This window comes from Spodoptera frugiperda, chromosome 19, assembly GCF_023101765.2.
Source record: "Spodoptera frugiperda isolate SF20-4 chromosome 19, AGI-APGP_CSIRO_Sfru_2.0, whole genome shotgun sequence".
Taxonomy (NCBI): domain Eukaryota; kingdom Metazoa; phylum Arthropoda; class Insecta; order Lepidoptera; family Noctuidae; genus Spodoptera; species Spodoptera frugiperda.
This window is the reverse complement of record NC_064230.1, coordinates 6,058,420-6,072,172: the sequence shown is the minus strand read 5'-3', so window position 1 is coordinate 6,072,172 and position 13,753 is coordinate 6,058,420. Positions and strand designations below refer to the sequence as shown.

The 13,753-nt window shown below is 38.8% G+C and overlaps 1 protein-coding gene across 1 annotated transcript in view; it reads left to right on the top strand.

Moving 5' to 3' along the window:
* Positions 1-4,010: 4,010 nt before the first annotated feature.
* The window catches only part of LOC126911794 (titin-like), a 34,284-nt gene continuing 24,541 nt past the window's right edge, over positions 4,011-13,753 (top strand). The window contains exons 1-3 of the mRNA XM_050700649.1: positions 4,011-4,207; positions 8,311-11,854; positions 12,624-13,349. Of these exons, the coding sequence (XP_050556606.1) occupies positions 4,011-4,207; positions 8,311-11,854; positions 12,624-13,349 (4,467 nt within the window). The remainder of the gene's footprint in view (positions 4,208-8,310; positions 11,855-12,623; positions 13,350-13,753) is intronic.

The window sequence follows — 13,753 nt, the reverse complement described above, 5'->3', positions numbered from 1 at the left end:
CGGAGAGTAGTGCAGAGGCTGGAAAGCGAGGGTCCGTGGTCGCCTCTGTACCATGAGTTCAAAGCCAATAGATTCGTCGATCTGGCGTTCGTACAGAACATAAAAGTCAACAATGTTCACACCACTGGTATTGAGGAGACAACGGAAGTTCTACTCGATGAACTCATCCCTGACGATGTATCCGAGACAGATAGCGATTATCATCAACAGATTAGGTCGTGGGCGGCTATACCACCCAATTCACCGGTGTCTGATCTACCTTCCATCAATGAGCTCGTAACTGTTATTAAAACGTTGCCTATGAATAAATCGTCTGGTGAGGATAAAGTTTCAAATAAAATGATAATAGAAGCGTGCAAATCTGCGGCTGACGCGATCCTGTCTGTCTTTAATCGTTGTATAGCGGAGGGCGTCTTTCCTCGTATATGGCGACGTGGATTCATTCGCATTATACCTAAGAATGGAAATAAACCACCCGATGACCCTAAGTCATGTACCGGCCTATTACGCTTTTACCATCATTAGGAAAACTTCTTGAGCGGCTTATCGTTCCTCGTTTGCTGCCCGGTGGACCGAAATTTCACAATAATCAATTTGGTTTTACTGTGGGTAAATCTACTGTAGACGCAGCTCTCTCTGTCCGAACCATAGTGACTTCGTCTGAGCACAAATATGTAGTAGGCATTTTTCTAGACATTTCCGGTGCCTTTGATAACGCGTGGTGGCCAATGCTACTCCTTAAACTGAAGGGTCGTGGTTGCTTTAGTAACATATACAAACTATTATACACTTATTTTCTTCATGGTTCTGTAAAACTGAAACTTGGTAATTTTTCTCGGTCGAAGTCGTTGTCAATGGGATGTCCTCAGGGCTCGGTTATTGGCCCGTATCTGTGGAATTTAGGGTTTGATGACTTGCTCGCGACCCCCCTTCCTTCTGGTTGTACGTTGACTGGATATGCGGATGATGGCCTTTTGTTAATACAATCAAATACTCGAGCCGGACTAGAGAATTTAGCTAAGGACTGCCTCAGTAGGATCTCGCGATGGGGCGAACGTAATCGATTAACTTTTGCACCCCATAAAACCTATCAATTATTGCTTAAAGGAAATTTGAAATCATGGCCGTCTATTAAATTCAATAACGTTCCCGTCAAACGTAAGGAGTCGGTTTGCTATCTCGGTCTAGTCCTAGAAAAAAACTTTTCTTTCATTGAACATATTAAGACTATTAGTGAGAAAGCCAAAAACAATTTCTATGCGCTCACGCGAATTTCGAAGGCTACCTGGGGTCTCTCTTTTCTTACGCTCAGAACCATCTACGGAGCAACCTACCTGGGATGCGTGTGCTACGGGGCACCAGTGTGGGCTGATAGGGCCACAATAGGCGCGGTACGGCGAAAGCTTTTCCAAGGTCAGCGTCTAGCCTTGATCTTTCTGTGTAAGGCTTATAGGACGGTTAGCACAGAGGCCCTACCTGTGCTCGCGGGACTACTTCCAGTCGATCTTGAGGTGCAGCGACGTGCTGCCATGTACTATAATGCGAGACCTAACTTTTCCGCAAACTTTCTAGCACAACGTGATCGAAGCAAAATTGATAGATTGCTCAAGCCATTAACGGACGTCTGGGATGAACTTCTGACTGAGTGGCAGTGTAGATGGGAATCTTCTACCAAGGGCCGCCACCTCTATCAATTCTTTCCATCCGTGCATGAGCGTCTGGAGAGGACATGGTTGGAGGTGGATCACTGTGTTGCCCAATTTCTTACTGGCCATGGCAACTTTAAAAGCAAATTGTTCTCATTTAAACTCGTTGATTCACCATGGTGCCAATGTTCGACAGCGGAGTTGCAACATGAGCAATCCGCCCATCACATACTCTGGGAGTGTGGTCTCTGGCAATCTGAGCGTGACACTATGTTGGATAATTTAATTGTTTCATCAGGTGTAGTTTATTACACGGACCTTGTGGAGTCTCGAGCAAATTTCCGTGCGTTTAGGCGTTTTTGCCATACCTATTATTGGAAGCAAGTATAACAGCTCACGCATAGGACCCATTTAGTATTAGCATTTAATATTTTAGTTTTAAGTAAAATATCCGTGGTGCTTGGCGACTGGGCTTCTCCCAGTTGTGCAGTCTCTTTTGTGCCTTAAGGCTTAAGTCATCCTGTCTCCTGCATTAAATTCACCGAGGGAAGTGGAAACTATCGTTTTCTTTTCTTCTCCTCTAATAACATCTTCTGATTTGTTTCGTTGCGGGATCCAAGACAGTCATTCATTTCCCTGGGACGCGCCGGACTTCAGGGTTCCGGTGTTTTCATGTTTGTATCTACTGTAGATCCTGGCTTACAGGAGTTGCAGCGGTATGGGAGGTTGTGGCGGGCTTGTCCCATTAAAAAAAAAAAAAAATATGTAGATGCTATTTATTTATTTAACAATAAGCACACCAACAGCACAGTCACACACATATTCAATTAACATAACCAACAAAATAATGGCATTTCAGTAACCGTGCAAATAACAGGTATGCATAACATTTAACACATGAAAGGCAGAGACTAAATATGATTGATATACACTATGTGATTGATATATACAGTATGGAGATCACTCATATGATTTAATACAACATTACGCCTTTTATCCCCGAAGGGGTAGGCAGAGGGACACATTACGGCACGTAATGCCGCTATACAATGTACACCCACTTTTCACCATTTGTGTTATAAGTCCCATGTAATAGGGAGTGAGCCTATCTATTACTACTACTGAGAAATTTTCGATAAACCGAAAAAAGCCCAGTAATACTTTCCTCGACCCGGGCATTGAACCCGAGACCTCTTGTCTGTCAGTCGCACTTGCGACTTACTCGAACAACGAGTCACTCCTATGATTTAAATGAAACTACAAGTAGTATTCGTCCACAGAAGCATAATACAACTAAATATTTCAACGAAAATTGAAATTTTCAAACAAAATAAATAATTAAATAAATCAAGTATTAAATTCTGTGTGAACAGCTCCATGTTCCTTGACCATAGAAGAGCTGTAATGTTGTAGGTTGTCTAGGAATGTTACGGACATGCGGCGCGGCTGTTATAATGCCGTATTTGTAAAGAGTGTTCAAATTAGCTCAAAGAGCATAATGCTCTTTTGGCTTACCTACTGGGCCTAGTTCGCAAATTGTTTGTATATTGGCATATGGAATGATAATAAATATGTGGTTTAAATTAAGTTATTACAGGTCTTCCGATACGGTATAGAAAGATATATAAATGTAGTTTTTTAGAGGATCCGATGACCAGTGGTCTCTACTGTCTCCAGACATAATTTTCACTTAAATTTCACTATTTCATCCAACATGAAGAAACACAAACAAAAACACTTAGCTAGAAAATCATGAATTTGTGAACCACATTTAAGGAACAGTGAATAAAATTCCCTAAGAATAGGAAGATCCTCAGATCAGGCGAGGTGATCGTGATGCGTACAATGGGTGCGTGCTATGGATTGCTTCCCTACTATCGGGATATTCTATTCGGGATAAAAGACTAAGAAGTATGGGATTTTGAGCTCACTAAAACCACTTTCAAAACACGTCTAAAAGTTTCATTGTGTAGTAACGGAGACTTAGCTCTACTGGCTTTTCTGCAAGATGGTATATTACAACAAATAACTGGTGTATTCTGGTACAACAGTTTTTGTTATAAAAATCAACTAAAAAATCCTGTAATAACAAATCTGTTTTAATTAATTATTATGTTATCGGCTTACTCACGTACTGTTTTGACGAGGAACTCGACTAGTTTCAAGCCAAGCTAGAGGCTCATACGCGACACATGACGCGGCGATTGTCGTGTGTCGCGGAATACTGCTCATGAATATGAGCCTCTAGCATGGCTTGAAACTAGTCGAGTTCCTCGTCAAACAGTTACATGAGTAAGCCGATAACATAATGTAGTCAAGAATTAGTTTTTGTAGAAAAACAAAAAACATAATAATTAATTTAGTATGTCTCACGAAAGTTACAATAGAATCTGGTCTACCATATTACAGATAGAACCTGACTCCCCGGCGAAGCGAGCTGGCTTGCTGAACGGCGACACGATCCTGACGCTGAACGGAGAGGAAGCCATCGACATGTCGCTGCTCACCGCCAGTCGAAGAGTCGAGGAGTCAGGGCATAGCCTCACTGTGGGAGTGCTGCGGTGAGTGGGCATCTATACTAATATTATAAAGCTGAAGAGTTTGTTTGATTGTTTGTTTGAACGCGCTAATCTCCAGAACTACTGGTCCGATTTGAATAATTATTTTTGTGTTGAATAGTGCATTTCTCGAGGAAGGCTATAGGCTATAAAACATTACGCTATGACCAATAGGAGCCCAGCAGAGCGGGTGAAACCGCGCGGAAGTAGCTAGTTAGTTCATAAGAGAGAGAGAAAGAGTCGATAAAAATGAATAAGTAAAGACAGAAAAGTGTGGGAGAGTCATGCTTCGGCATAAATGGGCCGGCTCAACCGGAGTGATACCACGGCCGAGTAGAAAACTGACGTGAAACAACGCTTACGTTGTATGAGTGAGGTTACCGGAGACCCAAATACACCCCTTGCAATCATCCCAATCCCCGATTCCTCAACAACTCTTAAAATTCTAACTCACAAAAGGTTGACAACGCATTTTTAAATGTCTCTAGTGTTTCATGTGTCCATGGGCGGCGGTGATTGCTTACCATCAGGTGATAAGTCTGCTCGTTTACCGACTTATACCATATATCTACTACCGCGACGCTTTTTACCTACCTATCGATCGTAGCGTGATGTTTTATATAACCTTCCTCAACAAATGAACTATTAAACACAAAAATAAATAATTATTCAAATTGGCCCAGTAGTTCCTGAGATTGACGCGTTCAAACAAACAAATTCTTCAACTTTATATAATAGTATAAGAAAAAAATTAAATAGGCCTCAAAACACAACAGGTGAAAAGTGGGTGTACATTGTAGGTATATTTGCAACTCAAACACCACTGGCAATTGGGAAGGCGTGACGATACGACATACATACATACATAACTTCACGCCTATCTCCCAAATGGGGGTAGACAGAGACAATAGACCGTCAATTGCTACGACGATACGGCGCTGTATTTATTTCTAGGTACGATTCGTGATAAACAATGCTATAGAGACCTAGATACCTAACTGATTACTATTTATAGACTATGTCTATCACAAAAACTAAATGCTAAAAACGTCGCCAAGTCACTCGCTTTTCCACCAAAGATGTGCTATGCTACGTTGCTGTGGATGCGTTTGGCTTCCACCAAACATATTCATTGGTATATAGCTTAGCACTGGTGGAAACGGACTCAGCTAAGGTGTGTTTTTTATATGGAAAGATACGTGCTACGGATGGCTTTTCTACTACCGATACATCGCATACTCGAGCTGCGCTTCCTCGCACAGCTACATAGCTTAGTATCAGTGGAAACATTTAAATATTTTTTGTTGTCGTCAAGGTTATTCTCTTTTTCTATCACTTTGACTTAATATGTATTAGTTTTACACACAGTTCTCACGTAAACAGTTGAAGCAGCCGAAACAATGTAACCAAGAATTATTGTATTGTGAATCTGATTGAAAATGAGTAACCTATGGAGTTTCTTGCTCGTTCTTCTCCATAGGAATCTACACTTTGGAACGAGCAAATAGACCAACTAGAGGACTGACCGACAGACAGACGTTATTAATATTATTATATTTGCTTTGACGTTCAAAAGTGCTTTGCTGGTCTATTTGAAATAAATAATTGTAGGGACTTTGTAAGTATGAAAGTTTGATGTATCAGCAGTATTGTGTTTGACTTACTACGAGACTTGACGCATCTCTCCCATGCTTCCGACACTTCCCCTGCCAAATCTAATTAAACTTCTATTGACAGGCGTTACGATATTTAAAATGAATGTCAATTAAAAATAGATTCAATCAATGTCCTTTTTAATGTATCTTCAAATATATACGAGTTGCAAACCTTTATTTGGTTTTTGTTTTTCAAATTGCGTGAGTGTGTGAATCTGTGCATCCGAATCGATACGACCGATAGATTTATTTTTTATATTATATTGGATTAATTCTAAAGGACTAGGTCCTATTTTACCAAATTGTGTTTTTTTTTGTTTTGTAGTATTTTTTGGGTTTTTTAAACAATGAAGTTCTATTTAGTTTATAAAAATCAGTAAGTTTGGCTTTTGCCTTTTTTTATTTGCATATATTTTTATACACTTCACATCGATCACATTAACAACCTATAAAATAAATAAAAAAAAAAACAAAACAGCCTATAAGTGGCCGCTGCTGACCAAATGACCTCTCTCCCATATAGAGGGTTTGAGCATTAATCACCACGCTTACTCAATGCGGGTTGGCGATTTCAAACTTATAGTTGGAAATTATAATAACCCCAGGTTTTCTCACGATGTTTTTCTTCACCGTTTGTCAGTGGTGTCTAAATAATGTTAGAAAGTACATATAACTCGGAAAAAGTCACATTAGTACTTGCCGTTGGTAGGTTACTCTCATGCATAAGAAGCGTGCGTCTTAAGCCTCCGGGCTACTACGAAGGCTTTTTATTCACATAGGCATATGTTTACTTACTCATAAATTTATATTAGTTTTTTATGGTCCCCGCCAAAAGGTCGGCGACGCACTTGTAACACCTCTAGTGTTTTAGGTGTCCATGGGCGGGGGCGATTGCTTACCATCAAGTGATCTACTCGTTTACCGGCCTATGTCATACAAAATAATTTTAACCTTAGACTTATGGGCAGTAGGCACTTTTAACTAATCGTCTATATCGCAACAGTTTGTGTAGCCAATTTGCAAGTTATTTTTAAACTCTACATTAAGAATACATTGCATAATATTTCTAGATTAGTATCTGATAACGCGTTGACTATTTCAGTACCATACAGACATATTTGATACTGTTTATTTTTTTATAAAACGTTCGTGTGCGGCTATAATATTTTAAGTGACCGTGACAAATATTTGGCTATAATATATATTTAAGTGATTGTGACGAATCAAAAGAGGTTACTGGAAGCCCAATTACTCCCCTTCCTAATCTTCAATACCTGTTGTTGTTCAATACCTATTCAAAAAAACTAGTTTAATTGTTTTATATCATAAGCTGGTAAACAAACCGATGGTAAGCAAACGCCGCCACCTATGGACACTTGAAACACCAGAGGTGTTACGTTGCGTTGCCGGCCTTTTGGGGGTTACAATTTAAGTGGAATCGGGGATTGGGAAGGGGGGTAATTAGGCCTCCGGTAACCTCACTCACACAACGCAAGCGTTGTTTCACGTCGGTTTTTCTGTATTATTTCGTTTAGTTTTGTTACAGCAATTAAAAGATTTTAGTTTGAAACATGAGTGGCGAAAGTGCGAGTGATGTGACTTTATTGTCTATAGTAATATCACGATACTACAGATACAATAATGCAATTGAAAATGTCAGTTAATAAGTATTTGTTGATAGCTTTTGCCAGCGGCTTTGACCGCGTTCCCAAAGTCTTAGTCATAGTCAAAGCATTTATTTCAATGAAGTAATCCTAAATTATGCCCGACGCTCCAATCCCGTGGGTTCAAAAGTAGCCTATTGCCCGAATACTCAAACGCTACTCAATTTTAAGACGCTCTCAAATGTAGTACTGTCATTATCAATTCTTTATAAAATGACAGAGATAACACGATATTTAAGTACAACTTAAAATTGAGTAGCGTTTCAGTATTCGGGCGTATGTGTTGTTCTAGACCATAATCTGCTCTTGTTCCAAATTTCATACCGATCCGTTTAGTCGTTTTGACGTGATTGTGTGACAAACAAACTCACATTTTTCCTTATTTATAATTTTCATTGCACGGTTGGTGCGGCGGCAGGGCCACTAGCTGCCGTGGAAAGTATAGCGGGTTCCGTTTCCGTAAAGAGAAACCCTTTGTGTGATCAACAAAATTGTTGTTTCGGGTCTGAGCGTCATGCATGTGTACATGTAAACTTCTATCCTTGTAAACGCACCTACGACACAGGAGAAAATACTAAAGTGAGGCAACGTTATTTAAAATCTCAAAAATCTATTAAAAAGGTGGTAGGATATGGCCTGAAATGATATATAGGCTAGCTTTTTATCAGACGGGAACGCGGACCAAGCTACAGGTAGAAGCTAAAGCCACATAATTAAATAAAATCCACCCCAACCTCACCCTCATTTCTAGCAATCATAAACAAAACCTACCTTTCTATTGTTACAGCGGCCTGTACGATCCGGTCCTAGACGACTCGGAGCCGTTATACTACGAACCGGAAGATTTAGGCCTACAATCGGAACCGACTGAGGTAGTCTTCCAAATCCAGAACTTTGTAGAACCCTCCGACATAGGCAGCCATGACCTGGACCCAAGATCCGACTTGGAATCCCGATCCTTAACCTCCTCCCCCTTTGTTACTCCCACAAAACCTTACAGACCGTTTTCTACTGAACCTTTACCTGAAATACCCCCTTTGGAAGACCCTATTATCCTCAATCCTGATTATAGAGATACTTTTGGACGAACCCCTTGTGACAATGACCCTGAATACCTGTTGAACTCTTTCGGTAATGTATTAGGTGAGAGCAGGTATAAGTTGCCGATATCTGACCAATATGACCCTGATGGTACAAGGTTTAAGCAGAATACTGAGGTGGTGGAAAAGCTATTGAAGTATGAGAAACATGTTAAGAGTTTGAGCAAAGATTTGGAGGTTGTTGATGTGACTAAAGAAACAAGGATTTGTGAGGCTGGTGTTAATGTTTTGAAGGAAACTAAAGATGTTGTACTCAATGGGAGTGCTTTTGAAGATGTTAGAAGGAAAAGTGTTAGGATTGAAGAGGGAGTTTCGGAGGGTAAGGTTAGAATTGAGTCTAAAACTGTGGAAAAGAAAGAGATGAGTAGAGAAGAAATTGAGGAGGAGTCTTTAAGAGAAGAGTTGCAGTATATAGAGCAGATGAAACAAGAAATTGATGTTCAGAAGATTGAGGAAACTGCTATGCAAGTTGTGGATGATAGTATCGAGAGAGCGGTATCAGTTGCTGAAGAAATTAAAAAAGAAATCGATGTAGAGCTCCTATCTTCTGAGAAATCTGAACAAGTAACTTCTGAAACGGAGAAAAAAGACATTTCAAAATATGAAATGACTGAACAATCTTCTGAAGTAGTCGACAAGACTGAAACATCAGAATATGCTGAAAGAAAGATGAGTAAAGAAGAACGTATTGTTAACGAAGAAGAGAATAGCAGAAAGATGTCTAGAAAAGACTTTAAAGAAACAGAATCTTCTGAAACCATATCCACAGAAGACAGTAAGATGGATGTGCACAGAAAATCTGTAATATCAGAAGAATACCAACAAGAGTATACAGAAGAGCCGAGAAGAAAAGAGTCTTCTATCCAAGAGTCTTCTGAAAGTAAGGCCAAGTTTAAGAAGATTGCTAAGACCGTTGCTTCTGGTGTGAAATCAGAGAAGAATACCGCAGAACAGAGGGCATATACCATAGGTTTGCAAACTATACCTAATATTAGAGGAACCGTACATTCTTCTTATCATTACAATCTACTTCTGCAAACGTTCTTTATCCATCTAACCGATGTGATGGTAGCTTTATCCAGATTCCTTCTATCACAACCAGTTTTCAATCAATTAGACCAATCATATACCGAAAAGCGTAGCTACGAAAGCGCTGATGTGGTACAAAAGACTTCTCAAGTACAGAAGACTGAAGAAGCGAGAGTAGTACAAAAAACCCAGGATAGAAGGCAACTGGTGACTCCAGTACCAGTTGTGGAGAAGAAAGAAGTGAAATCTGTGACGCAAAAGATTGAAAAAGATGTAAAGGTTGAGTCGCAAGAGAAGAAAGTTGAAAAGAGAGAGATTATTAAACCTGTGCCTGTAAAAGAAGTTAAGCAAGAAGTTAAGGTGGAGAAAAAAGAAGTAAAACAAGAAGAGAAGATTGAAAAAGTTGCTACAGGAGCAGAAATGGCACAGCGTTCGGAGAAGAAACTCACACAGGAGATGACTCAAAAGATGGACGCAGTAATCTCTGAATTCCAAACCATCGCCGTAGAAGAAGATAAAAAAGAAATGTTCCAGAAGAGCAGAAGATCACGAAGCAGGAGTCAAATCGAAGAAGAAGTTATGAAAGAAAGCGATCCTCTAGAATGGCTGTCCAAAGTAGACAGTAGGAGAACATCTCAAGAAAGAACAGAGATATCTAAAAAGGAATTCTCATCTACTGAAGCAAAGAAGAGCGTAATCGAGACGAAAGAAGAAGGAACTTCAAGAAGATCGAAGTCTCCTAGACAGACGTACATTGCTATTGTCGAATCTCATGTATATACTAACAAAGACGCCATATTTGAAGAACATGTTACAGACTTCTCAGAAACATCATCAGTGCAAAGTGCTGAAGAAGTAAATACAGCTATAGAAGCTATAGAGACTATCAGCACTGAAAATGTAGCGATAGAAAACGCTTTAAGAGAATTAGAAACAGCTAAAGTTGTAGAAGAGAAACATGAACTAGCAACAGTAACCGCTAAAAGCGCTGCAACGGTACAAAAGATTGAAGAAGTAGTACATGATACTAAGGAATTTGTTCATGAAGAGTTTGAGCGTAAATCTGCTGTACAGAAGACGGATGTACAAAAAATAATAGTTCAAGAAGTAAAAGAGATTATAGAACCAGTAGTAGAAATCAAAGAACGAGTAGAAACAGTTGAAAAAGCGTATGTAGATATAAACGAATCGCTATCAGTAGCCCAATCAACTGAAGTCAGTGTCATGGAGACAAAATCAGAGTTCGTTGCCGCTGAAGTGAAAAAAGAAGAAGTTAAAATTGAAGAAGTGACATTCAATGAGAAAGTGGTTGAAATAGAGCCTGAAATACACGAACCAAAGCCTGTAGAAACGGTTGAAATAACAGAAACTGTCAAACTGAAGCCTAATAAAGAAAAAACTGAGCATGACGAATATGCTGCGCTTAAAATCGTCAAAATAGTTCCTGTAGACAGTGTGTTATCACCTGAAATCATTGAAGTTGAAGATATTTCTGAGCTAATAGCTAGATCTACTGTTAGTACTGTAGGCGTTGGTAATGATGTAACTGTAGATGCTACTAAAGAAATTTCTGAAACATCTTCAATCAGCACTCATATAGGCAAAAGTGAGAAGAAAGAATCTTTAGTAGACATATCAGAAATTAAAGAAGAATCTATAAGCAAATCTGCTATGAAAGAAGAGAAAATATCAACGCAAGAGATATCACAAGAAGCCTCATTTACAGCCAAATCTATTGACAGAAAACTCTCTTTAAAAACTGATCTGCAAAAGCAACTATCCTCTTCATCATTATCAAGCCCTCCAAGTACTATCGACACTCCAACGCCCTCTACCGTCCCCCCAACTCCTTTAACAGACGAATACGTTTTCAAACTCTCCCTCCCTCTTCCTAAAAGCAGAAGCGCTACTCCTGTCCCCAGAGATTGCACTCCAGAAGATGAGGATCCACATATTGTTAAAAAGAACTTGGTACCTCACATAGAAACTACAATAGAACAAGTAGTTTACGATCAACCTTTACCTACTCCTATTGAAGAACCAAAATCCCCTGTTTTTACCAAACCAGTTTTGAATGGGGGTGGTAAAGTATACCCGGTTTATTCGAAACCTGGTTTGAAAGGGGGTGCAGGGAGGATAAGGTTCCCTGTGTATAGGAAACCAGGATTATACGGTGGCGGTGATAATCCAGATTTTTCTAAGGTATGTTGGAATGAGCTGGTCTTTCGTTTTTATGGCATTTTCATTGTTAGTACTGTGATTGTATACTACGTCAGTTAGTTATGGGTTTAAGTGGTTTTCCACCAGAGAAGTGCTATGCTACGTTGCTGTGGATGCGTTTGGCTGCCACCAGTCATATTCATTGGTACACATAGCTTAGAACTGATAGAAACGGACTCGGCTAAGCTGTTTTTTATGTGGAAAGATGTGTGTCTGGAAAGCTTCCCTACTATCGATTCATCGCATACTCGAGCTGCGTATCTTCCTCGCATAGCTAATTTGCGGCGACGCATCTTCATAGCACATCATACTCGCATACGTGCGCAGACACGGCAACGTCGCGCAGCTTACTCAGTCTGCTAGTTATTATTGACATTTTCGAAAATCAATATATGTAGTTGTCTATTATTCTTGTTTGTCTATTATTACCAATCAGCTCGACGCGGAGATCTTCTATCTCAACGCTTTGTAATTTATATAACAGTCGATATCATGTTGTTTTACTTAGGTTTTTTTATTCAACAAACTCACATAAACGTATGATTCATCATTGCCATATACCTATTTTCAATCTGTGTTAGATGTTAAATATACATGTACATTTTTTTTCAGCTATAATTATGTTGTACGTATGAATTAGTCTAGAAAAACAATAATGATATATTTCTTTGATTATTTTAAAATGATTTTTATATATTATTCTTTCAAAATTCCACAAAATATAGTACTAATATCACCAACACCTTTACAGGAAGAAATAAGAGAGATCGAGCGCAAATCCTCTCTTCTAGCATCAGCGATAGACGAAACAATAAAAAGCATAGAAGAATACAAAGAAGAAGTAGGAATAGAGACGAAAAAAGAAGTAAAAAAGGAGATCAACGTACAAGAACATAAAGAAGAGAAGATTACAAAGAGCTACCAAGAATCTTACACATCAGAAGAGATTATAAAAAATGGCTTTAATGAAATTGATACTAAGATAGAAGAAATGATTGAACAATGTAATACTATGTCTATAGACACTAAAACAGATTCAGATAAACCTGAAAATGAAGGAATTGTCACAGAAATAGATGAAACGAGAACAAGAAGAATTAGCATTGAAATCGACCCACAATATCAAGAAAATAATAAAGACCAAACTATCAAAGTTGACATAGTTGAAATTGAAACTCATGTACAAGACAATAAATACCAAAATGGAATAGCAGACACTGGTGTTATTGAACCATCTTCTGTGATTGTAAAGGAGAGGGAAACTACAGCTGTTGATAATGTAAAAGAAGATATAACTCCTGTAGTAGAGAAAACAGAGATAAGAGAAGAATTAAAGCCAGAATTTACAGCAGTAGAAGTAAAAACAGAGTCTCAAGAGTTGATAGAAGAAAAGTTTGATCCGTTAACAAGAGTACGACCAGTTGTATTTGATCCAGAGAATATTCAGAGGCGCGGGCAAGACTTCATTTCTGTTCAGGTAAGTTTAAGCACAAGAATAGGGATGATGACGGGGTATGAACATTAAAAATCTATTTAGTTTGCCAGTTAGGTAGTGAAAAAATATTAGACAAGTATTTTTTTCTATTTTGTCGTACAAGAAAACAAAACTTAGATAAAACGAATCATAGTTTAGGAGTGGTAGCGAATACGTTATTTCTACGTATAAAATGTACCTAGAGGAGACGTCTCCCGATATTTTAAATCAATATAACGTCAAAAGTATTTATTTCGGTAAGAAAATAAAAAATACGCGTCTAATGTTTTAAAATAATCTATAAAGGTAAACGTACGCATCGCATGTAGGCATTGCCGATGATGCGGTCCGTACGATGCGGATCAATGGACGCAGTTGTATGAGTTTCTATACAAGACAAACTAAAA